We start from the raw sequence: 27,009 nt of genomic DNA, 5'->3' as shown, positions 1-27,009 counted from the left end.
ATTATCTGCCATATCATTTTGAATCTTTGTATTTAGATCCAGCTGACGATCAGCGTTGCCAACCTCCACAAAAAGAATTGTAGCGGCGATTGGAGCTAAATAAAACAATTACAAAGGAAAAACATTTGGAACATTAAATAAAATTCAGACATTAACTACAATTTATAATCGTTACAACCATATCATAAAATAAAATTTAAACAAGGTAAAATACACTGAAACGAACGGCAGGATGTGGACAGAGAAAGGAACCTTACGAGGTCGTAGATCGAAGGACTTTTATGGCTGAAACTTCAACAAAAAAATAATTTTGTTCATTCCTATTTATTAAAGGCAACGGCCGTAGCCGAGTTGAAACACCGGATCACGTGAGATCTCCGAAGTTAAGCAACATTGGGCGTGGTCAGGAGTTGGATGGGTTGCCACGCGCTGTTGGTGGGGGGTAAGGGAATGGAGGAGCGGAAAGGAACTGGCCATCCTACCGCACGTAAACTCCGGCTCAGGAACGCCTCTGCGGAGGTTCGGACCTGCCTTCGAACAGAATAACCCTTACCTACCTATTTATTAAAAATCATCAATGAAAAGGAAACAAGGAACACTGCTGGTAGTATAAGCACAAAATAAAAATACAAACCCAGGTGAAATGAAGTTGCAATCTTACAATCGTACCGACACTAGTCTTCATGGAAGATACTTGTAATGTGAAACGATCACCTTCACCAAAGAAATAAAATGCAGGTCAAGGGAAAATAATTCAAAATGAAGCAAATTTACTCAGGTCAAACTTTGTGAGAAATTTCATTCACAGTAAATTACAAAACTGTCAGGAAAAGCTTACCTCGTGTCAACGTGAAGACGGATGTAAGGCATCTTTACACCATCATAAATTACAATTGACTTCTGATAGAAGGGTCGACAAGTAAAGTTCTGAGACAAATTAAAACTTGAAATAAAGTAAAAATAAGTTACATTAGGAAATTTAAGATTTGCTTACCCCAAGAGAAGGTTCCCATGGAGCACAGAGCTCCCGGTAAACACGTCCGCTCTACATGATGCCAAAGACAGAATTAAACCAGCCTGCGACGCGCTTCCGGAAGGTAGCCCTCGCTGGGTGGTGTAACAGGAAATGGCACAGCAAAATTACCTCACAGGAGTTACCTTTCGATTAATTTAAACCAGTCAGATTAAAGTTTTTAATTTGACATTTGTTGTCTTGTCCTTGGAAACTTCTCGAAGCTTGTATCTTGTGCAAGTCCCAGAAAAAATCGACACGTGTTCGTGTACCGAGCGTTCTAGTACTTTGGAAAAGGGTGGGAGAATGGATAGGCTATAGGGCGATAATCTGATGGGAAAATAAGAGAATTCTTCTTAGGAATGGGACTGACGATACCATACTTCCACACAGTTGGGAATACTCCCTGTACGAGGCAATAATAAAATACCGGTATATGTGCCAGAATAGATAGGCCCTAATATTGCACCAATAATATTTTCTATGAAAAATAATGATATGTCGTCATTACCTAAATCAATCACTCAATGAATCAATCAATCAATCAATCAATCAATCACTACTGATCTGCATTTAGGGCAGTCGCCCAAATGGCAGATTCCCTATCTGTTGTTTCCTAGCCTCTTCTTGAATGATTTCAAGGAAACTGGAAAAGTTTTTTGCTCAGGAACCAAGGAGCGTGGGCTACGAGGCACATCAAGTCACCGTTCCCACCAATTCCAGCGACTGAGTGCAGCCTCAGTAAATAGCGAATGATGATAGAGATTCGTTATAAATGTGTTGTACCATATGCTTCTGCAAGTGGAATGCCAACAACAGCCTGCTAAACTAACCCTGCAAAAGTGAATTTTAGTTTTGACTGGTTGGCGAAGATTAAGAGCCCGGCCAGAAATCGCTTTAGATAAAAAAAAAAACCAAACCCCATGGCACTACAGCCCTTGAAGGGCCTTGGCCTACCAAGCGACCGCTGCTCAGCCCGAAGGCCTGCAGATGACGAGGTGTCGTGTGGTCAGCACGACGAATCCTCTCGGCCGTTATTCTTGGCTTTCTAGACCGGGGCCGCTATCTCACCGTCAGATAGCTCCTCAATTCTAATCACGTAGGCTGAGTGGACCTCGAACCAGCCCTCAGGTCCAGGTAAAAATCCCTGACCTGGCCGGGAATCGAACCCGGGGCCTCCGGGTAAGAGGCAGGCACGCTACCCCTACACCACGGGGCCAGCATCGCTTTAGATACTCCCTATGAATTGTCACCACCCTGGTCGCATGATCCCTGCTCGTCCACTGGAAGTGACTACGCGCGATTACGGGATGAGGCGACTCCGTGCGACTGATCCCAACGCGAAGAATGTAAAGAAACCGCATCCACTGCAAGTGACCTGGAACGGCCAAATTCACGCAACTACAGGCAACAAGCGACAGATCGTCGTGAAATGGGATTTTCCGCTTGTAGTAGCCAGTACACCACAGTTCCTAAAAGCACTGGAACAGAATGAGGTTAAAGAAGGTGCCGGGGTGAATGGGTCTACCTACAATGTCAAGAATAGAATTTAAAACTTAAGCTGAAGGTTATATTTTCAGAACTTAAAACGTAACAATTTTTTCATGACAATATTACAGGTACAAGTAGCAATCATTAAACAAGATTGGGAAAAAGTCCAAGGTTCAGAACCTTTACACTTTGGACTTTTAAAAACCCCCCTAGTTTTACAATTTTACAAAAGGAAGAGGTATGCCCCTATTACTTAATGAGGGGCCGAAATCCCCTAATTCAAGAGCACTTGCCCCCAAAATACAACATCTAACCTTCCAGAGGCACTCGTCACAATCACAGAACTTGAAAAAGACTAACAGGCTCTCAGTTTCTCCCTGCATACTCAAGGCAACATTACATCACTCTGGTCCCTCAACCCACCATTTACAAAATTGAACTTACTTTTACAGGAGTATTAAGTATCCAACCTACTGGGCCTTCGTGGAAAAAGAATAACAGGTTAAATTAGTGGCCCGAACACAAAAATGAATGGAGTCGTCTACTTGCACTCCTAGATATGAACTCAAAAACCTAAGGGGCTCTAGGGCGATGAAACAGGGGCTATTCCCAAACTACTGAGGTGACTCGTATAGAAATTACATTACCACATTACACAATGAAAAACAGTTATAAAAACGTAGTCACCTCAAACCAAGATGAAGGAGAGGTCGGGTGGGTACATCACTCTCTATCCCCGATTTACAGTTGAAGATTTATGAAGTTTTTACATTAGCCGGCAGAAAGTAACATTTTTAGAAAGGTAGGTTATATAGTTAACGATTCGGACCTTTCCCTCAGGTTAAACTGCGGAGTTAGCAAGAAAAAAGATGTTATGTGGCCATTACCCTGTAGAAGTACTGCTGACCGATGAAAGAGGCCGCCCACCTCCTGCTTTGACACACACACTCAGAAGATGACGATCAATTGGCCAAGAAACGTGAAAATCCGCAGTTTATAAACCCTCAGGGAAGGTTCGAGACCATTCAAGATTAAACTAGCCACACCCTCTCAAGCTTATTGGTTAATTTCAAAGTTACACTCAGAATTGACGAAGAAGCCGGTGATAGGTGGAAAATTAATTACAGAAATTAGGGATTGGCTAGATTCAAAACTGGCGGGAATAAATGGAAGAATTGCCAACCCAAAAATAAATGAACATCATTCAGTTACAACAAGCTATAAATACAAAACTTCTTTAAATTATAACTTCTTACACTTTGCACCAGGGTACGTGATCATAGATTTGTTGGTAGAGTCATGTATGGGACAATGTCTAAACTTCTTGATGCCTGGCAAACAAAACAAGTAGAAATTCCATCAGGTTAGGAAACAGCACAATAACATAATTACTCAATATTTTAGTGGTGACCTCTTCTGGTGTAGTTTCAGTTTCACTGTTTTACCAATAGAGGAGTTCATTTAGGCGCTAGCTTTGAATGCGCGGCGTTGAGGTGTACCTCCCGGTACAATTATTATTATTATTATTATTATTATTATTATTATTATTATTATTATTATTATTATTATTATTATTATTATTATAGTATCAAACAACATTTGCCATGGATGTAAATAGTGAAAAGTTTATCGGTGCAGTTTGTGAAAAAAACACCTGTGAAATACGAAAGATAAATGCTATCATTCTCGAGATATACAACGCAAATTATGGATGAAGGGTAGGCCTACAGAGGAAGCTGGTGTTGATAGTGGTATCTAGTCTTATCAAAATATTATTTATAATTTCATTAACATGTTGTAATTAATACACAGCAGCGTAGCGCATCTACTGAACATCCGAAATTGGGGCCTCCAACAACCAACTCCAAGCGAAGGAAAACGAATGATAAAATACTTGATGACGGCGAAACATGTAAATAGAGAGAGCAAAATTAAATTACTTGTCGAAAGTAAAGCCGTTAAGAACGACAGCGATTATTTATTTTTGATAAGCCTCCTTCCATACGGTATATGAAGAAGCTTTTTGACAATCGAAAACTGGCTGTGAGAACATTTTTTTTAAGGACGGGGATGAATTAAGTCAAACTTCTCTGTACACTCTGTTTCCGGAACCATCGAATCCAAACCCGAAACAAGCCCACCGAACGGTAAGATGTGGCCTGACGAGAATAGTTTTGTAACTTTTCAGGCTCATCGTGACAAACATAGTGTTTAAGTGATGTGTTCTGGAGTTACAACAAATGTTTCTTGAGTATTGAAAATTTATATGAATAAAAAGGAAAATGATTGAAAATAACGTGTAGAGACTGCTGAAATTAGAAATAAAAGTTTTCTATTCACATAAATATGTCTAATGGCTGGGGGTCATCCAAATATTTGTGCAACGCGACGCGACAAGAAATGTGACGGAAGTGTAACCCTAGCAATTGTGTAGGCTATGATGTGAGGTATGGATATATGGCCAGAGAGTGTTACCGAGCAGGCTGTTTTATGGCTTGTTGCCACCTGAAAGTAACAGGCGTTGGTGGATGGCATGACTGGGAGACATATTTATGATCTTCTGATTTTCGTAAAGGGAAAAGTGGTTTCTTTTTTGTTTAACCCTTCTTACATGAATCTTTCCGATGGATGTGTACCTTCCTTATTTTTCTATGTTACACTGATACCTTAAATTGCACACTTAATTCGACCTTTGATTCTTTCGAAAACATCAATGCTTTTTAAAAACTATTCATATCTCTTACTATTGATTCACAGTTATACGTTTCAGATGCGTTGTTGTCTCCACGAAATTTGAGATTATTGGCTATTCTTGGTCTATTTTATTCGAAATGTAGTTTCTGGAGGTTTCTTGATGCATCCGACGATAATCAAAGAATTTCCGGTTGTTTTTGTTCAAATAATCCTTATCATCCATCTCACAGAATCGTTAATGCGTTTAACAAGTTGACAACGCCTACTACAAAAACTCATACAGATCTGTACGGAGTACAGACGCCAAATAACAGTGGCACGAATTTGCCTGCAGTGGTCGACTCCAGTCGTCCATAGTCGTACGAATCAAAGTTGGCTATAGTCGTCTGATCCCGTAGATACGTGTATTTGCCCGTAGTCGTGCGTAGTCGCTTTCAGTGGACGAGCAGGGGCTTATTCCAAAAAAGTATGGTCTTGTGCATTACAAATAAATTTTCTAGTAATTAGTACAAATACCAGAGTTTCTGTTCCGCAAAAGGATTTTCTACAGTTGTACTTTACTACTCCATACTTACAAATTACCAGTGAGTTTTTATGGGTGTGTTCCACGAAAGTACTAGTATAGTGCGTGAACCTTTTCTTGATACCTGAACTCCCTAGTGCTGAATCGGAACTTGGTTTCAAGGAAAGGTTCGCGTACTATACTTGTACTTACAGTGAATTGAGAAGTATTCTCTACCAGTGAAATAAAAATAATAGATAAATGTACTAGTGCTATGTAAATATACTTATTTCACATACATTTGGATAAATATGTGGTCTAGCAGTAGTGATAGTGATGGTGATGAAAATAGAAAACTGCCGTCTGTATAGAGAAAGAATAAACTTCCAGTTTAACACTGTATTTGAACACAACGGGCGTTTTAGGTTAAGCAAAATACAAGTGGAAGAACTTTTGATAGATACTGGGCACAGGTTAAAACATTCTACGAACAGAAATAAATCTCTCTCTGCTAAACAACAGTTACCAACAACACTACATTGGCTAGGATATGGTGGTCAGTACCATGGTATTGCAGAAATGCATGAGATGGCAAAATCTTCGGTCTGTAGGAATACATTCTGTGGTAGCAGCAATAAATGATATAAAATTTCTTCAAATTGTTCCTTGGCCTGAAAATACTGAACAAGCGTGTTCCAAGAAGTGACATTTCTGGAATCATTAGTGAGCAGAATAACTCTTACATACGTCAAAATTTTCCCCTCAAAAGCTCCATGAGCTTTTTCCAAGTCAAATATTTCCATCCAACCATTTATTTTGTCTTGTTTTACAGACTCTTGCTGAATGCTGCGAAAAGAATATCATTCCTTCTTTTTATTTCCTTCAAAATGAATAATTTCGTTTCTCTTGATACCATTTTAACAATTCATGCAGAGTTTGCTATATCGTAACAATCGAGTTTGGCAGCCGAATATCGTTATTAGGGGCATCTGATTCCTATAAGCTATTTGTTCCTAACTACAGACCAAGGTATGTCAGACTATCGTGGAACATATGCGAGGATCGCGGAAGAACAGGATGGGTAATAATAACGGAGTAATTTCCTATAATCAAAGAAAGAAACTGAAAAATAACATTGTAGCATTAAGAAATTCAAAGAAATATTAGAGTTCTTGAATCTTTACCTTAAAATACGATATTACGATAAATAAGGCAAGCATAACCTAATTCTATGAATGTTGTTGTTGTTGTTGTTGTTGTTGTTGTTGTTGGAGACGTTATGGGATCACTTATTTCATCCAGTCATAACACTTATTATTACGCTAGGACACTGATAATGTTAAATCACACGCAATTATTCACACGATGAAAGTCCCTAAAACAGAGTTGAACACCATGTCTATGCACACAACTTAGGCAACGAGAGACAAAAGCAAATGAAGTGCGCAAATAAAAAACAGTGGAAGTAGGAGTATGTAACCGTGCTAACATTAAAAATACAGTAGTTTACAAAAGTATTTGAGAATCATCCAGATATTGATTGATAGCATGTATTATAGCAGGAGACATATCGGTAAGCAAACAGGAGATGTTGGTGGAGATAGATTTTTGGAGACTGACAAGACGAGAAATAAAAGCCGGACGAAAAGAATCATACACAGGGCACTGGAAAAATAAATGATTTACATCAGCATGCGGAGTACCACATATTCAGGAGGAATGGGGGGAGAGGTTAAATCGATATTTGTACAGAGGAGTAAGGGCATGATTAAAGCGAAGGCGAATAATGTTTGTAATGTGACGGCTTGAATAGTTACCCTCCAAATACCAAGGATAGGGAGGAAATAAGGCGGAATATTGTAATAAAAACGACCTTTATAAAAGGAAGAACGTGTCCAATCTTCTTGCCACTGACGATAAGCAGAATGTTTAAGAAGAGGGTAAAAATTGGGTAAAGGAACAGCAAGTTGAAGAAGGGATTTCCCATCACGAGCAGCTCGCTTAGCGAATAAATCCGCTTGTTCATTCCCATATATACCCGTATGACGAGGGACCCATACGAAGGTGAGAACAACCCCAGATTGATGCAAGGTATAAATGATACTTTTAACATGGTACAAATACCAGTTAAAAGAAAGATTAGAGGACATTAGCGACTGGACGGCACTGAGAGAATCTGTACAAATAGCTGCTTTAGATATAGAATGATGCTTAATGTACATGAGAGCTTGACGAATAGCAAAAAGTTCCGCAGTGTAAATAGAAAAGTCACTGGGTAAACGATAGAGTTCAGCAACATTGGTATTGACAATAAAGAACGCTGCTCCAACGCCGGAGGAGTTTTTTGAGCCGTCTGTATATATATTGACGTCAGAATCACGTAGAGTAACACGTAATATTTTAAAAGGAGGGCCAGTCAACGAGTAACCAGGAATAGAGGAAGAAAAACAAGATATAGAGGAGATGATGATAGAAGGGACAAAAAATAAACAGTCAAAATGTACTGAATAAAATGGACGAGAAGGAGTGCGTAATATAGCATTTTTATATGAGAGAAGAAATTATACAACAAAACAGGCATCTTACGACGGTGGGCATGAGAAAGAAGGGATTATTCATCTAATAACTGCAATTTAGGAAGCAATGGGTGTTGAGCCACGGCAAAACTTTTAAATAAATATTTAGATGTTATCATTTTACGGTGAATTGGAAGAGGGAGCTCACCGGTCTCGACAAGGAGAGCATTAGTAGGGGTAGACAACAATGCTCCAACACAAGTTCTCAGGGCTTTAAATTGTATAGTATTTAAGTGTTTGGGAGAAGAATCAGACGCGGTATCTACAACATACGCGCAGTAGTCAAGCCTAGAGCGAATAGTAGCGGAATATAATATCTGTGCTGTGCCAGGATCAGCACCCCATGATTGTCTAGTAACCGCTTGGAGAATTTTAATATGTGCATCAGAAGAATTACGTAACTGATTAATATGATGTTTCCAAGATAACGAGCGATCTAGCATGACACCAAGGTATTTATGGGAGGAACAAAAAGGAATGACATGAGAATCAAAAACAAGTGGCTCAGAATTAAACCGACGCTTAGAAGTAAAAAACATAGCACAGCATTTAGAGGTGGAAAGTTGAAGACCATGGAAAGTAAGCCACGTAATGACTTGCTCCATTAGCTGATATATATGGTGACGACACACATCGACATTCCTGTGAGAATAATAAATAACTGTATCATCAGCATAAAAGAGAATGCGAGCTTTTTGTGTAACCAATTGTTCGAAATTTCTCATATACAGGGCGAACAGAAGACCACTTAAAACGTCTCCCTGAGGAACACGGACAGATGACAGCTGAAAAGGAAGAGAAGAATAAGGAGATTTAAGTAAAAGTTTCTGATAGGTAAACAAATTACGCAAGATATGGAGAAAATAAGCAGGAAAACCTTTCTGCGCGAGATTAGCCCAGAGAAGATGAAGGGGTATGAAGTCAAAGGCTCATCGTAAGTCCAAAAAAATAGCAATAGTACTGTCCTTACGAATTTGCGCTAATAAGATATCTATAATTAAAATGTTAATAGCATCTTGAGCACAACGACCTTTAAAGTAGGCGAATTGATATTTGGGAACTAAATTGTAAAATTCAAGAGACCACAGGTGTCGTTGAAGAAGAATTTTTAGAAAAGTCTTTCGGATACATGAACCAAGGACGATCCCTCGAAAGCTGTTAGCGTCAGTGTGAAGTTGACGAGGCTTAGGGATAGGCACCAGAAAAAAATCATTCCAAGAGGTAGGAACAGAAGTAGTGAGAATATTATTATAGAGAGGTAATAAAGCTTGTTTAGCACGTAGGGGGAGGATGCGGAGCATATCGTATGATATATAATCAGGGCCTGGAGACGAACATTTTGGGTTACACAAGGTGGCCTCAAGTTCAGGAAGGTGTATAGGTTGGAGTAATACAGAAAAGCGGGAAGAGCAAGGGGACGGGGGAATATTAAGATCGGGTGCTACATAATCAGGAGTGAGTGAATTGAGAAAGATAGATAAGATCTGTGGAGGGGAAACAGAGGGTAGAATGTGTTGAGAAGCTCGGGTGAGTGAGCGAATTGCACTCCATAATTGAGAAGACGAAGTACGAGCATTTAAGAACGAAATAAAGGATCGCCATGCAGCACGGCGTTTAGAAAGAAAAACTCGTCTAGCATAAGCAATATGTTGTTTAAGACGGAAATAATGATGGGGGCTAATGTTTTCCTATATATCCGAAATAACCGTCCTCGTTTGAGAACGAGATTATGGCACTCAGAATCCCACCATCGTACAAACGAAGAGGGACGAGAAGAGTAGGGAGAAACAAGTTTATAGGGATGGTAAAGATCGAGATAATCTTGTATGATTTGAAAGAGAGTAGAAAAGGACAAAATATTATCCGAAAAAGTTCAAGACGATGGGTAACATAAGAGATGAAAGATACGCGATCAAAGTGACGGAGGGAGCGAACATTACTGTTACATGTAGGAGTGGAAGACGAACTAGGAAACCTACCAAAACCATGCGTAAGAATAATAGGGAAATGGTCGCTAGAATGTGTAACAGTAAGGCGATGCCAAGTTACAACCGAAGCCATTGCAGTGCGACATAATGGTAAGTCGACAGCACTTGGAGGAGAGCCGGGAGGAGTGAGGCGCGTGGGAGGACCATCGTTTAAAATGACAAGGTCGTGTGATTGAGAAGCAGTAAGGAAATAGGAACCCAGGGAAGTATCACTACTGCTTCCCCACAGAGAATGATGAATATTGAAGTCACCTAAGAGGAAAAGCTCATAATGAGAAGAAAATTGCTGTAAGAATCGACACCATTGAATATGAGAAATAGAAAGATCTGGAGGGCAGTAAAGGTTAATAATGGAAAGGCGATTATATAAGATACCGAAACAAACGTATGTGGTATACAATATGAGATATGAATACGGTGATAGGATGAACTATGGTGAATAAATAAAGCAACTCCACCGAAACCAACACCATCACAACGCTCAACGTTAAAGCCAATTAAAGAAAACTCAGAGGATGGGGAAAACCATGTCTCCTGTAATGCTATAATGAAAGGGGAAATTTCATTTATCAAAAATTGTACCGGTAACTCATACCGTTTAGAAGGAATACTCCTAGCACTCCACTGCAAGATTCGTAGCATCTAAAGAGAACATAATGTGCACACAATCACGAAGCTTATAGAGTGTACGTGTAACCTATGGCTGGTTCCCTAATAATTGAATAAGTTGTAGAAGTTGGAGATGAGCCTTTTGGCGTAGCATAGGGGAACTAGATGATTGAGAAGGAGCTGAAGGGAAACACTGAGAATTATGGGACGTAGACGGAATAGGGGACGGCGAGGATGAAGATGAAGTGGATGGAAAGACCGAGGTATGTGAAGACACTGGATTGGGTCTGATGAGATTGAGATACCCAGACTTATCAAAAGCAGGTGGTGGAAGGGCACGGGACTCTTTCATAACCACCTGAGTAAATTTACGTTTTCTGGGGGTTTCCACGGGTATAGAAGAACGAGTAGAATGAAGAGGTGGAAAATTATGGGTATTATTGGACATGTCAAATTGGGTCGAGGGCATTCTAGCAAATGCCTCGGAAAAGGATAGACTTTCAGTACACATAAGTTTTTTAAGAGCAGTTTGCTGCTGATGAGCAGGACAGTTTGATGAGCCAGTATAATGTTCCTGATGACAGTGAACACATCGGCGAACATTTTCTTGATACTCAGATGTAAGATGATGTAACGCACAATGCCCACATCGGGGTGACTTAGCCTGGCAGTTTTTAATATGAAAGGGTGAACTTCAAAATGCACTTGAAACAATGAGACGTATTGGGGAAGAATCTGAGAGCAAAAAACAATCTTAACTCCAGTTCCAGTAGGAACGTAGCTCACTCCACTGGGCTCCACAACCTTACGGTTAAGCCGCTTGACCGATTTGACCCGAACATCAGATTTAAGGTACCGGTATTTAAGAATGTCAGAATCAGAAACGTTCTTTTCAACACCGCGTATAAGTCCAACGCGGAAGATATTGGAGCTGGGAATATACGCTTTCAAAGAGTGAGTTTTAAGCATTGAATGACGTAGAAAGGAATTAGCTTGGATCGCGGAACTAAATTCCACCAATAATCTATTTCGTCCTTTGGGTGTTATACCTTTTACTAAAATATCATTATCGTAAAACAATCACCCAAGCGCCACGGGATGCAGCCCACCAATGTTTTTTGATTTAGTTGATTCAACAAAGACAATAAATGGACCAAAATGAGCTTGTTGATAAACCTCCAACTCCACAGGAGGTGGAGGAGGTGGCTGAGCGTCATTAGACTGTTGAGATTGTAAGGGCTGCTGTAATGAATGCGTATTTGAATTGAGAATAATCAAATCAGTTTGCATAGACACAGTTTCTTCATGACCAACATTGTCACTGGGTGAGGGATCCGGTGCCTCATCTCCTCCACTATCGGTATCCATCGCCGAAGCTTACACGGTCACACACTCGCCCAGCTTTCACACACCACTTGTCACCACAAGTAAACACCAGACTGCAACCAAAGAACGATCCGCACCGTACGAGACACACGGATGAACTAATAATTCTACGAATGGAATGCGAAGATAAGCAGCTGATTCATGCAATGACGTAATATGCGGTGCCTATTGATATGTCGTCACTTGTAAAACTTGTAACAATTCACTGGTAATAAACAAGAGACTTTCAATCTTTTGTGGAACAGAAATATACAACGCCATACATTACAAGAACCCGCACTAGTAACTTGTAATGTACAAGACCATACTTTTGTGGAATAGGCCCCAGCTGTACACTCCGCATACTTGCGTCAATGTGACGAAGCAAGAGATAAAGTATTGTAGGTTAAGTATGAAATAATAAGAAATTAATTAATTACTGACCGAATTTTATCCATAAGCTTGATTTATTTGGGAGCTATATATTCCTTGGTTTCGGAATCATGATATTTTGTATACTGATATTCTCATGACTGGGAACTTGTTTGGAACATAGATATTCTCATATTTTTCATCACAACTGTCATCATGCCATGTTGGTTAAAAATGGCTTCTGTGAGAGGGTTCAGTAAAAACATACCGTTTATTAGACAACAATTCCTTGCTCTTTTGGGGAATACGAGTGCATCAGTGAAATTCATTTGCATAGTTGTGTTGTGTGGATATTTTCTGTCATATTCCGAACAGGCTGTAAAACTTCTGAGTGTCACACCGGGTTTCCCACTAGTGTCTTGGATATGGACTTCCTTCACATTTTGTTTCTTGGAGTTACATTTTTGGGAAGTGTGTGTGGATATCATTACTGTAGGTTTGTGCGGAAAACTAATAGAACCACTATGGGGTGCCTTGGAGATGATGACCTTTTTTGTAATTGTTAATGTCGGTGTAGCAATAATCAGTGGCTTATTTTACCTAGTTTTGTACATGTGTACGTTTAATACGGATTTACTGTTTACAGTGCATATTCATGGATTAGCGGGTTACATAGCTGGTGTTTCAGTGGCTGTCAAGCAAATAATGCCTAATCATTTACTTGTTAAAACCCCTCTTGGAAAACTCACGAATAGAAACATTCCTTTGAGTGTATTTTTTGTGTCTTTAATCTTGTGGCTTGTTGGATTACTGGAGGGAACGTACCCTACAATGTTTATGTCGGGTCTCCTTGTAAGCTGGACTTACTTGAGATTCTACCAACGTCATAGTAATGGGACTAGAGGTGACATGGCTGATAATTTCTGTTTTGCCAGGTAAGTCTTGTGTTCTTGTCCAAAGCAGCGTTTTAGTAATTAACTGCCTTTGTGGAAAAGAAAGAAGTAGAAAGTAGCTAGGACTAATTGGCATATGTCTGTAAATGTTGGTCAATTCTAACCTGTATTATAGGCTACTTTACTGGTACAGGAATGAATTTCATTTATGAGATCTGCAAGTGGCCATTACTTTTCAAAATGTTAGTAAATCTTTGGAATGGTGAGTGTCAGTTTAGTGTTGTGATGAATGTTGGGTAACAGTCATCAAAACTATAGCTACTGGTAATGGAGAATTCATGCAAAAGGTCAGATTATTGGCATCCCCTCAGTATATATGCTGAGCAGAGCAAGATATGGGGTTTGACTTCGTTTACGTGTGTATGTTATTTTAGTAATATTGGTCTGTCTATACTAGGCCTACATAGATGACGGGTGAAGTGAGGCATAAGGCGTTAGACTTGGTTGTGACATGTGTACATTTAAATATTACCGTTGCTCGAGATGTGACCTTCCGGTGAATGCCAGTGACACCCACGTTCAACAGTTTTGCAAAAACGTAAACGTAACTTATTTGTGATGACAATCATTTATCTTGGATGATAGAATGAGAAATAGACTTTCGAGTCAATATTCATGTTGTTGTTTGAGTCATCAGTCCATAGACTGGTTTGATTCAGCACTCCATGCCACCCTATCCTGTGCTAACCTTTTCATTTCTACGTAACTACTGCATCCTACATCTGCTCTAATCTGCTTGTCATATTCATACCTTGGTCTACCCCTACTGTTCTTACCACCTGCACTTCCTTCAAACACCAACTGCACAAGTCCTGGGTGTCTTCAGATGTGTCCTATCATTCTATCTCTTCTTCTTGTCAAATTTTGCCAAATCGATCTCCTCTCACCAATTCGATTCAGTATCTTTTCATTCGTGATTCGATCTATCCATCTCACCTTCAGCATTCTTCTGTAACACCATATTTCAAAAGCTTCTGTTCTCTTTCTTTCTGAACTAGTTATTGTCCATGTTTCATTTCCATACAATGCCACGCTCCACACGAAAGTCTTCAAAAACATCTTTCTGATTCCTATACCAGTGTTTGAAGTGAGCAAATTTCTTTTCGTAAGAAAGCTCTTCCTTGCTTGTGCTAGTCTGCATTTTATGTTCTCCTCACTTCTGCCATCGTTAGTTATTTTGTCAATATTCATGTAAGTTGTGTAATGTTCATGGGTATTTTTTTTACCCTATAATGGCCTGTAATGGGTGTACCATAACCAAATTTATTTATCATGTTTACATGACAAAATATCTGCAACGGAGATTTCTGGAGTCTACTCTATTATTAGAGTAGGCTTTAGACCAGAAGTTGCAAATGGGTCAGATACTTGGATAGATTTAATGTCGGTTTTAATTGCAGTGTGCTGTTTTCAGAAGTACAGCAAGTAGGTTGAACCAGAAAAGTCCTTAATTAAGCCCACGGCCGCTTCCTTCCAACTCCTAGGCTTTTCCTATTCCATCGTCGCCATAAGACCTATCTGTGTCGGTGCAGCGTAAAGACACTAGCAAAAAAAAAAAAAACACACAACAGAGTCCCTTATTCTCCTGGATAATCTATCCTCCTCCATTAGCCTCACATGACCCCACCACTAAAGCGTACGGCTTCATCCATTGAGTTCGTTCCTAATTTACCGGTAGCCTTTATCTTCTGATTCCAAATACCCTCCTGCCATTGTTCCCACGTGTTTGTGCCAGCAATCATTCTCACTACTTTCATGTCTGTTACTTCTAATTTATGAATAAGATATCCTGAATCCACCCAGTTTTCACTTCCGTAAAGCAAAGTTGGTCTGAAAACAGACTGTTGTAGAAATAGTTTAATTCGCGAACTGACGTCCTTCCTAGGGTCGTATTCATGAACGATACTTTGACTTAGACTTAAACTTAGATGGCGACTTTACTTCCAATTCGCCGATGTTCCATACTTCAGTAGACCCTGAGATCAGAAAAATAATAAAATGGCAGATATTGCTGGTGTAGTTAATTTTGTAGACGAAATTGTAGAGACCCAGGAAATTATTCAGTACGTTGTGCCTAATCCTCGGCGTGTTATAAGAGATGCACGGAACCCAGTTGAATTTTATACAGAAAATGAGTTCAGAAAAACGATATAGATTCAACAAACGTACAGTATTAGATGTGTGTACTGACGATGTTTGAAGACTAATTACAGAAATATAATAATCGAGGATCACCCATAGCCTACCTCCAATAATACAATTGTTAATTTCGTTAAGATTTTTTTTTTTTTGTTGCTATTTGCTTTACGTCTCATCAACACAGATAGGTCTTATGGCGACGATGGGATAGGAAAGACCAACGAATGGGAAGGAAGCAGCCGTGGCCTTAATTAGGGTACAGCCCCCCCAGCATTTGCCTGGTGTGAAAATGGGAAACCACAGGAAACCATCTTTAGGGCTGCCGACAGTGGGGTTCGAACCCACTATCTCCCGAATGCAGGTTCACAGCCGTGCGCCCCTAACCGCACGGACAACACGCCCAGTCGTTAAGATATTATACTACAGGTAAGAGTAAAATTATTGTTTCTATAGGGCACAGTTTTTGCACTTTATCATGTTATCTTATGGTAAATACAATAGCCTTTCACACTTCCATAGTTTTCATGTAACTTCCGAATTGATTCCGCTGATTTACGACTTCCATGGCTTTCATGTAACTTCCAAATTGATTCCGCTGATTTACGAGGAGTAGGCAAGCCCTCAGTATGTAGAATAATCAGAAGAATATCGATCCTAACTGCCCGAAAGAGACCACAGTTTGTTTTGTTCCCAAATGAAGCTGAATGTCAAAATAATGCGCAACGTGTGTGTATGAGAGATCCCGATTCCCTGGAGTGGTTGGAGAATAAGTCCAGGTGGCAACCATGCTGAGGTTTTCCGTAATAGGAAAGGGATTTTTAGTTTCAATTGTCAGGGCATAGTCAACCACGAGATGAAGTTTGTTGATTTCATTTCCAACTAGCCTATATCTTTCTTCTCTTTCACTAGTTCTAGTAACACCTCCCTTTCATAGTTGTTGAAGGCAGGCAATTTTGTCTTTCCATCCATCTTCGAGAAATAAAAATTAACTCTATTCACTTAACTGGATTGGATTGATTTTAGAGTCCAATGCGATCTATAACGCAGGAAACAGCTGAATTTCTTCTTCATCTACCTCTTTATTAAGAAAAAACATTGAGTGATGGGAGATGCTACACTGCTCTTCCATTGTTTTCATTGCCAACTTCATATCCAATTCTTCACATCGTAACTTACCAAAGTTTACTTACGCCAGAGTCTACTTTGTAAAAGTTGCGTCTATGAAACAGACTTCCACGAAACTCAACTAAGCAAACTTACGTAAGTCGAAGTCAAATTCTAGTTCATGAATACGACCCTTACAGAATACTGTTGATCGCAACTGCGAGCTCATTGCGTTAGCTTTACTGCACCTTGATTCATCTCACTTACTATAGGCCTACTACCATCCTGGAGAACACGCATCCTAAATACTTGATGTTATCCACCTCTTCCAGCTTTGTATCCCCAATCGAGACATTCAGTTCTCTTGAATATTACCTAATGACATCAATTTAGTCTTGAAAAGGCTAATTTTCATATCGTGCTCGTTGTACCTATTATCAAGTTCCAAGATATTAGACTGCAGGCTTTCAGCACAAACTGCCACTAAGACCAAGTTGTCAGCATAGGCCAAACTGCTTACTATATTTTCACAGAACTGAATTCCTCCCTGCTACTTAATACCTTTCAGTAGATGATCCATGTAAACTATGAACAATAAAGGTAAAAGATTGCATCCTCGTCATACGCCTGTAAATACCTTCAACCAAGAACTCATTCTACCATCAATTCTCACTGTAGACAAATTGTCCACCTAAATGCCTTTGATTGATTTTAATAATCTACTCTTAATCCCATAGTCTTCCAGTATGGCAAACATCTTTTCCCTCGGTACTCTCTCATATGCCTTCTCTACATCTAAGGAATATAACTATAACTATATTCCTCTCTTAGCATTTTTCAGTTATCTGGCGCATACTGAAAATCTGATGTGGACAGCCCCTCTGTGGTCTGAATCCACACTGTTTTTCATCTAACATACTCTCAAATGCTGATTGCACCCTTCCTTCTCAAAATCCTAGCAAAAACCTTGCCTGGTATACCGATCACTGAGATACCTTGATATTGTTCTATGAAGGCATTTCATCCCTCCTACCCACTATATTTCACCATTTCAGGTCTAATTTTGTCTATTCCTGCTTCTTTATGACAGTGGAGTTTATTTTTCCATCCTTTTCACTTCCTCCAGTATAATTTCACCAGCACCATGTCTTCCTGCCAAGGAGCTCGGTTGTTCGCGACATCACCAGAAAGATTTGATTTTACGTTGGGAAGGTTTTCAAAAATATTGCTTCCACCTGTCCAGTGATTCCCTGGTAACTATTATGAGTTCACTTGATTTACCCAAAACACTATTCATTTCCCTTTTTCCCCTCTCCCTTTCTGGGTTTTTTGTTTACTGTCCAGAAGGGTTTTCCTGCTGCTTGACCTAGCCTTTCCAGGTTATTACCAAAATTTTCGTACGACTTCTTCTTGGAATCAATAAGTAGGTCTATTTGTTTTCTTCTGCTTCTTTTTTTTTCTTTGTACAATTCCCCATCTGCACCGTTTGTTTCTTGCAGCCATTTCAGTTACGCCTTCCTTTTACGTTTACAAACTGCTCTCATTTCATCATTCCACCAAGTTGTTCGTTTTTCACATCTTTATACCCAGTTGTTTGTAGGTATTCCCATGCTGTTTCTATTACAGCATCCCTGTAGCCTATGCCACCCATTCTCTTTCTCTATTGTAGTCCTCAATCTGCTTACCGTCTATTGTTTGGAACATTCCACAGATTATATGTACTTCTGTCTAATTTTCTTGTCCTGGAGTTTTTCTACCCTTATTTATCTGCAAGTGGATTTCATTTTTTCTCTCCTAGTTCTCTACAGATCAGATGGTGTTCCATAACATCGAAAAATCCCCGGAAAACCTGCACATTCCTAACAGACTTCCTGGATACAAAGTCTATTACAATATAGTCTATTATGAATCCAGTGTCCATATTCTCCCATGTGCATCGGCGAATAGCCTTATGCTTGCAGAATTTATTCGTAACTGCTAATCCCACACTAGCACAGAAGACCAGCAATTGCTTCTCATTCCTGTTAGCTTGCATATTTTCCCCATATTTACAGATCACTATATCCTTCAGTTCCATTTCCAACTCTCACATTGAAATCGTCCATTAACACTATCCTATCCTTGCTGTTGATCCTGACTATGAATGCTTTGTATAACTTGTCAACTTCATCCTCATCTGCACCATCACACGTTGAATAGAATGAGACAATTCTCACCCTAATTCCTCCAACTGCCAAATCTACCAACATAATTTACTCATTTACGTGCCTACAGAAACTATGTTGTGTGCAGTAGTATACCTGATGAACAGTCCTACCCCACACTCTGACCTTCCTTTTCAACATCCGCAAAGTGCACTTTATAATCTCCTATCTCTTCCTCGTTATACCCCTTAACCAAATATCATTAACTCCTAACACATTCATATGTATCTTCTTGCTGACTCAGGCAGTTCTACTTTTCTTTCTTCTGTAAGCCCCATTAATATTGATAGCTCCACATTGAATTCCATTTCATTCGCCAAAGTTGTTTCCATGGAGCCCCTTACCTATCAAATGGGAGTGGGACTCCGTTACTCCAATAGGTTCGAGGCATGCATAAAGCGTTCGGAGCATGCTCATTGAAAATTCTGTGAAGCAGGATACTCCCTTCTACATAGTCTGAGTGAGGATCTCTGCTTAGATGGGTTAGGGACAACCGGTGGATTGTATAGTCCTAGCTGCCTGAGCACGAGGGCCATGACTCAGATTATGTCCAAGATTCCCATTTCTATTACATATTAGTAACTGGTATCCCGATTCTCAGGCCCACTTACTAGGCCACTCAGCTGTTGCCCATGATTCACGAACTGGGATATGACTATAGTAATACACACCACGACCCATAATTTTATCCAAATTTTGGATATATTTCCCTTATTCTTAGACAATGCACATGGCTTTGCAAGATCTCTATGGATGCCTTCAAAGCAACAAGGGCCACCTCATTGCCTAGCTGCTTGTTGTTAGAAAAGAAACATAGCTGGACTTACTTGAATTTGGTGTCATCAAGATATGAATTCGATTTTCTGGTATTAATGTTTAAAACCTTTGAACTGTAGTGTTGTAAATTCTAATAGGCTGTAAGTTAGTAAATAACATAAGAATGGGCCAATGACCTGGGTGTTATCACCTTAAAACAATAGTCATTATCATAAGAATTACGTACAATTTCTATTTGTAAAGAAAAATTCACACCTAAACGAAAATGAGGTGTAATAGGGCCTGAACATGTTTTATAGTGGAATGCATTTTGTGCATTTTAAACTTGAGTATGGTAGAACCTCAAAGAACAGGAGACATGTTTAGATCAAGCTTTCATGGCATGTATTTGTGATTAAAACAGACACTGTGTCAGTCTCTAAAATTCAGCCATTTCCTGTGTTCTACAATTACGGGCCGTAAAAGCATCAATCTAAACTCAAAGAACAGTGTTGTGATGGACTCTCCTTCATCAAACATGGCATAAATTACATGAGATTAGGGGTACTAAATCATTAATTACAGTTTTAATTAAAATACAACTTGTACTGGCTAGTAAAATATTGAATATTTGGTCACTATGAAACTGTCATTTCATAAATGGACAATTTATCAATGTAGGTATACCTAGCAGCAATTATCATGTGCTTTTTAAAATTCTGGTTGAGCCTGTGGTTAGTTAAAATAAAATAAACTTTTAGAGTGTTTCCTTGAACATAATGTGATCAAACTCACATAAACTCAGTACAGCAACGTTTGTTAAGTTTGGGATCGAATCCCACCATCAGCAGCCCTGACAATGGTTTTCTTTGGTTTCCCATTTTCACACCAGGCAAAAGTTGGGACTGTACCTTAATTTAATAATTAAAGCCACGGCTGCTGTCTTCTCAGCCCTAGTCCTTTCCCATTCTTCCGCCACTGAAAACCTTTGATGTGTTAGTGCGACGTTAAACGAGTAAAAAAGTTATGTTTTCATCAGTATGGGAATCATGATCACTTTTTTTTTTAGTGTGTGCATGATTCATAGAGCAGTGGACTTCAAGAAAGTCTATAGGAGTATAGCCTAATTGATTTGATCTCTGTTGGAGGCAGGTTTGTTTTACTGTACAGTCTCTCTTTTACGAGGAATGGAACTGATGTCATGTTGGCTAATTGTTTTTAAGTGGTTACACATTATTGGTAGCTTGTTCCCATTTTTAGGAAGGTGAAAATCATGCAAAAATTTTATGAAATGATACCCAAAGTAGATGGAACTCAGTGGCTTAGTTTCTGGGTTCCCGCCAGAATGCTGATGTTCGATTACCGGTCAATCCTGATTGGAGATTTTCATATTAAAAATTATGTGGTGTCAGGAAGGGCATCCGGCGTTAAACCCCAAACCAAAACAAAAATGAGCCTGGGTGGCTCCAGCGACCCCAGAAATACCTGGGATAAGCTGAAGAAAGTTTATACCTAAAGTAGATGAGAGGGGATACCCTTCCTTTGTGCTTGCCTGGGACCCACCAACCTGCCCCTAGAAGTATTCTTACTTAAGCTTATATAGAAAAAATTGAAGCAGATGCTGTGTCAGTCTCAGAAAGGCATCCATTTTCTATGTTCTGTTTGCTGCAGGGCAGTTCCTATGATCTCGAATAGAGATCATTTGTGGCCCAGTGTTACCATATCCTGTGAAAATAATTGAAACCACAGCACTTGAAAGTGACGTGTCATGTGTCGGATGTAAGATAGTTGCAGTATTTGTGATGTACGTACCCAGTGGTCTTGTCAATAATAAGTGGTCTGATAACTGGTCAGTACTTTCATAGGGGATACTAGAGTCCTGTGGGTTGCTTTGCAGCTCCAACATGGGGACTAATGGCCCGCCCCCAGTCCAATGATCTTGTCACAAGCCAGACCTTACCAATCCAGCCCATTCGTCTTGTCAGTAACCGGACCTAAACAGTCTAGACCAGTGGTCTTGTCACTGTTCAGACGTATCTCATATTCTATCACATATTTTTTCAGTAGCCAATGGTCTTGCCACTAACATGGCTACTAGCTGCTAGTCGCGTGCAAACTTTATCTCGCAAAACTTGTAAATCCCAGGTGATATAGTGCTAGAAGTGATAAATATGTTATTAAATTCATGCTGAATTTTAACGTGTGCAATTAACTAAAGTAAACTATCAGTGTTCCTGATAATTATTACTAAATTTTCATAATGGCTCTTAAGAAGCATCTCCAAGCCAGCATAATTTTACAGTGCTCATGATACCCGTACACAGCCTACAGTTGTGTTGTTTAACATATTCACACATTGTAAAGGTTGTGGTAGAATTGCAAATCTTAAGTAGAATTCCATTTACAGGAGAGATGTGTTCATTACAGTAATCAGGGACCCGCCAGCTTGCCCCCAGAAGTACGTTTACTTTTATAAACTAATTAGGCCTAAATGTAACAAATGCCATTACCTGAACATTTACTAGCATTGCTGTTCGCTGACACATAATCAGATATGATGTAATTCCCAGCAGTCAAAAGAAATACATTCCGTTCCCAATCTGCGCAGAATAAAAACACAAGTATATACTACCTCTAAAGGAAAGGAAACAATGTAGAATACAGAACAATATTATTTTCCTATGGAACTGAGCTTTCATGTAGTAGACTTTATAGCACACTGGCTGCCATAAAGAACTCTCGTGCATGCTGAGCTGAGTGGCTCGGATGGTTTGAGACGCTTGCATTCAGACCCTAACTTGGAAGTTTCGATCCTGGCTCAGTCCGGTGGTATTCAAAGGTGCTCAAATATGTCAGTTTTATGTCAGTAGAGAAGGGGAAGGGCCTTTTAAACAGTTTTCTGTGAGCTTCTGTGTTGAATGTATGAATTACTGTACACATCAGATGTCAAGCAAAGGAACAGTCATTGTGTGTTGTAGGGGTCAGCAGCGCTGTATTCGAGCCAGTTGGAATGAGTGTGGTGACTGAGCAGAGTGTGAGAGAAAGTGAATGAAAGTTAGCCTGTCAGTCAGAATTATAGTGCTATACCAAGAAAAGACTGTCCAGCTAGAGTCCTGCTTGAGATACTTGTAAATGGACACAATTATCAGAGTGTGGTCATTCATGATTGAATGTAATGTTTGTAGGCCTATATATATGCGTGTACTTATTGGGTCATCATAGAATTAAATTAGAGTAATAAAACACAGTGTTTTATTCATAACAGTATTAAACTTAGCTGTATTGATAAGCTGAACATTATAAAATTTGTGTAAAACATTATTTCCCATTTTTCATGTTGCATGCACTTTTACCTTACAAATAATTACAATTATTACAGTTTTCACAAACTTCCAAATATCCCTGGAAATACTTATTTCATCTAAAATCTGTATATAACAAAAGTTGTAGAAACTACAGTTGCTGGGCTGAGTAGCTAAGATGGTAGTTTGGTGGCCTTCCCTTTCATTTTAATTCTGGTAACACTCCGTAATCATCCATTGTCCCTGAGATGTGAGGCTGACCTCGACAAATGGTCCTAACCAGTGTATCGCTTCTGATTTGGCTCAAATCGGGTTAACAGGTTATTTATAGGATAATATGTCCAATAATATTTTCCTCACACTTTCATTGCACTGGCTTTATATGCCTGTGAAGACAAAGTTTTCTATGCTGTTGACTCAAAATGTGTTGCTTTTACTTTTGACATAAATATGACTTAGAACCTCCACTGTGAACCATGTGACATTGCCATGGTGGGGACACGCGTCACAGTGAAGCAGATAGGCGAGCCATAGGTGCAACCATATTGGATGGGTATCTGTCAAGAGACCAGGCTAACGAATGGTTCATAAAAAAGAGTTTAGCAGCCTTACCTAATTTGCAAGGGCAGCAGTCTGGATGATTGACTGATATGACCGTGTAGTAATATACAGTATATCATTGTTTAGCTGTGCTGATACTGCTACACGGCTGAAGCAATGGGAAACTACAGCTGTAACTAACTCCTGAGGACATGAAGATCTTTCTGTATGAATGAATGATGTACTGACAAAGCCATCATCAGGGAGGCAAATACTGACATACTGCAAGTCAGAGCGTAGAATGTTAGATGTTTGATTTGTTGTGGTTGGTTAGAGAATTTGAAAAGGGAAATGGATAGACTAAAGTTAGATGTAGTTTTCATAAATGAAGTAAATTTGCAGGAAGAGCAGAATTTTTGGTCAGGCAACGACAGAATTATCAACACATAATCAAACATGGGAAATACAGGAGTTGGCATAATGATGCATAAGAAAATAGGGCAGCAGATAAACTACTGCAACCAGCATAGTGAACCAATTATTGTTGTCAAGATACACACAAAGCCAATGCCCACTACATTAGTGCAGGACTCTATACCTACTAGTTCATTAGATGATGAAGAAATCAAAAGAATATATGAAGAGATAGAAGATTTAATACAATATGTATAATAATAATCCTATGGCCTCAGCTACCGTGTGCAGACATTTCAATTTGATGCCATCTGGCTGTCTCAATTTCGAGTTTTGTTTTACTCTAGGCCCGCTAGGTGGCAGACTGAGTAAACCGAAACTCTCTTGGGCGTCTATGGCAGAGATTTAATGAATTTGTCGGGTAAACACCAAATGCGTCACCAGAGAACTTTTACATGCCGACATCGTACGACATGGAGTGTTGAATGGACTTTTTTCCGCCCTTCAAAAATCTGACTACCTCTGCCGGGTTTAAACCCGCTATCTTGGGATCCGGAGGCCGACACTCTACCACTGATCCACAGAGGCAGCTAATACAATATGTAAAAGGATGGGAGACTGGAATGCAGTGGTAGGCCAACGAAGGGAAGGTAATGCCATAGGAGAATTTGAACTATGACAAAGGAATGGAAGAGGAGGTCGGCTAGTTGAACACTGCACTGATCATAATTTATTCCTCGCTTATACTTGGTGCAAACTCCACAAACGACGGCTGTATATGTGGGTGAGACATGGAGACACAGGAAGCTATCAAATAGACTTCATTATGATTAGGGGCAGAGATTCAGAATCCAGGTGCTGGATTGCAAGACCTCGCCAGGAGATATAGACTCTGATCACAACTTACTCATTATGAAGTGTCTACTGAATATGAAGAAATTGAAGAAAGAAAGGAACACAAAAAGATGGGATCTAGATTAGTTGAAAGAAAAGAATGTGAGTGATTGTTTCAAGGAATAAAATGCACAAGGATTAAAAGAAAAGGCTTAAGGAAACACAATAGATGAAGAGTGGACTACCGAGCTCGATAGCTGCAGTCATTTAAGTGCATCCAGTATTCAGGAGATAGTAGGTTCGAACCCCACTGTCGGCAGCCCTGAAAATGGTTTTCCGTGGTTTCCCATTTTCACACCAGGCAAATGCTGCGGCTTTACCTTAATTAAGGCCATGGCTGCTTCCTTCCCACTCCTAGCCCTTTCCTGTCCCAACGTCTCCATAAGACCTATCTGTGTCGGTGCGACGTAAAGCAACTAGCAAGAAAAAAAAGAAAAGAAAAGAACTCCACTGTTGACAGCCCTGAAGATGGTTTCTCGTTTTCATACCAGGCTAAATTAAGGCCACGGCTGTTTCCTTCCCACTTCTAGCCCTTTCCTGCCCCATCGTCGCCATTAGACCTATCTGTGTTGGTGCGACGTAAAGCAGCTTGTAAAAAAAAAAAAGAAAAAAGTGGACTGTCATAGAGAACGAGATCAGCAGGGCTGCTGAAGAAGTAGTAGAAAGAAAGGAAAGATCAAGTAGGAATCAGTGGATAAGTAGGGAAATATTAAACCTGATTGATGACTGAGCGAGTTGGCTGTGCGGTTAGAGGCGTGCAGCTGTGAGCTTGTATTTGGGAGATAGTCGGTTCGAACCCTGGCTGCCGGGCTGAGTGGCTCAGACGGTTGAGGCGCTGGCCTTCTGACCCCAACTTGGCAGGTTTGATTCTGGCTCAGTCCGGTGGTATTTGGAGGTGCTCAAATACGTTGGCCTCATGTCTGTAGATTTACTGGCACGTAAAAGAACTCCTGGGGGACTAAATTCCGGCACCTTGGCGTCTCCGAAAACCGTAAAAGAGTAGTTAGTGGGACGTAAAGCAATTAACATTATTAACATTACAACGAACCCTGACTGTCGGCATCCCTGAAGATGCTTTTTAGGCAAATGCTGGGGCTGTACCATAAGTGAGGCCACGGCCGCTTCCTTCCCACTCCTAGCCCTTCCCTGTCCCATAGTCGCCGTAAGACCTATCTGTGTTGTTGCGACATAAAACAACTAGCAAAAAAACAAAAAAAAGCCCTTGTATATAAAAAACATACTGCTAACAGTGATGATCGATGTTTGAATGTTGAATAGATTAGAATAGTTTTCAATGAAAATTGTTTGTATATTCCATTATGGTAAGCCACATAATATACGAGTTTTAATTTACTAATTCCAGTTAACAGTTAATGGTAAATCTAACACGATGAACCCAAGCTGAACTTTGAAGATTGAAATATTCCTCGGCAAATGTAAATACAAGACACATGCGGTGGATATTTTCTGCTTGACATGATTTGTCGACTATAATGGGGAAAGGGTTAATTTCTAATGTTCCTCTGTGTACACAACTACAGAAAAAGTCCACAGATGACAACACAGACCAGTACACCAGGAATCATCAGAAATTCAAAAGCGGGATTATGAAATCCAGTGAAATTCCAAAGGTATTCATAGAGGAAATGGGCTTGACCTTTCGAAGGAATTTTTAAATACCTCAGCATGACATTTAAAAATGGCCACACACGAAAAATATATATATCGCTACCTGCCCCATGGGTAACTTTTAGGGCAAACACCTTAATTTTGGTTTTTGGACGATTTTAGCTTAAAAACTCAGTGGGGTCACCCCTTAAGAACTCAAATGAAAAGCCACTTTTAGGGAAAGGAGATAAGACAGAAAGATGGCAGGAACTTATTAAACAATTGAATAGCGCATTGTTGAAAGGCACTAAGTCCAATTTTTAAAGTTTTGAGTTAAACACAAAAAACTTGTGTTGTAATATGAGTCATAATTGTTTGTACGTGTCAAGTGCACACACACACACACACAATTATAATAAAGTAAAAATTGTATTGTTTCGTATGTTACTAACACTTTTACTGACTAAATACGTAACTGGAATATGG

At 39.7% G+C, this 27,009-nt stretch overlaps 1 protein-coding gene across 1 annotated transcript in view; it reads left to right on the top strand.

The window, feature by feature from the left end:
- Positions 1-12,825: 12,825 nt before the first annotated feature.
- The window catches only part of LOC136864237 (transmembrane protein 115), an 83,023-nt gene continuing 68,839 nt past the window's right edge, over positions 12,826-27,009 (top strand). Inside the window, exon 1 of the mRNA XM_067140972.2 lies at positions 12,826-13,544. Coding sequence (XP_066997073.2) covers positions 12,826-13,544 — 719 coding nt within the window. The remainder of the gene's footprint in view (positions 13,545-27,009) is intronic.

The sequence above is a fragment of the Anabrus simplex genome, chromosome 2 (assembly GCF_040414725.1).
Source record: "Anabrus simplex isolate iqAnaSimp1 chromosome 2, ASM4041472v1, whole genome shotgun sequence".
Taxonomy (NCBI): Eukaryota; Metazoa; Arthropoda; class Insecta; order Orthoptera; family Tettigoniidae; genus Anabrus; species Anabrus simplex.
This window is presented reverse-complemented; position numbering and strand designations above follow the sequence as displayed.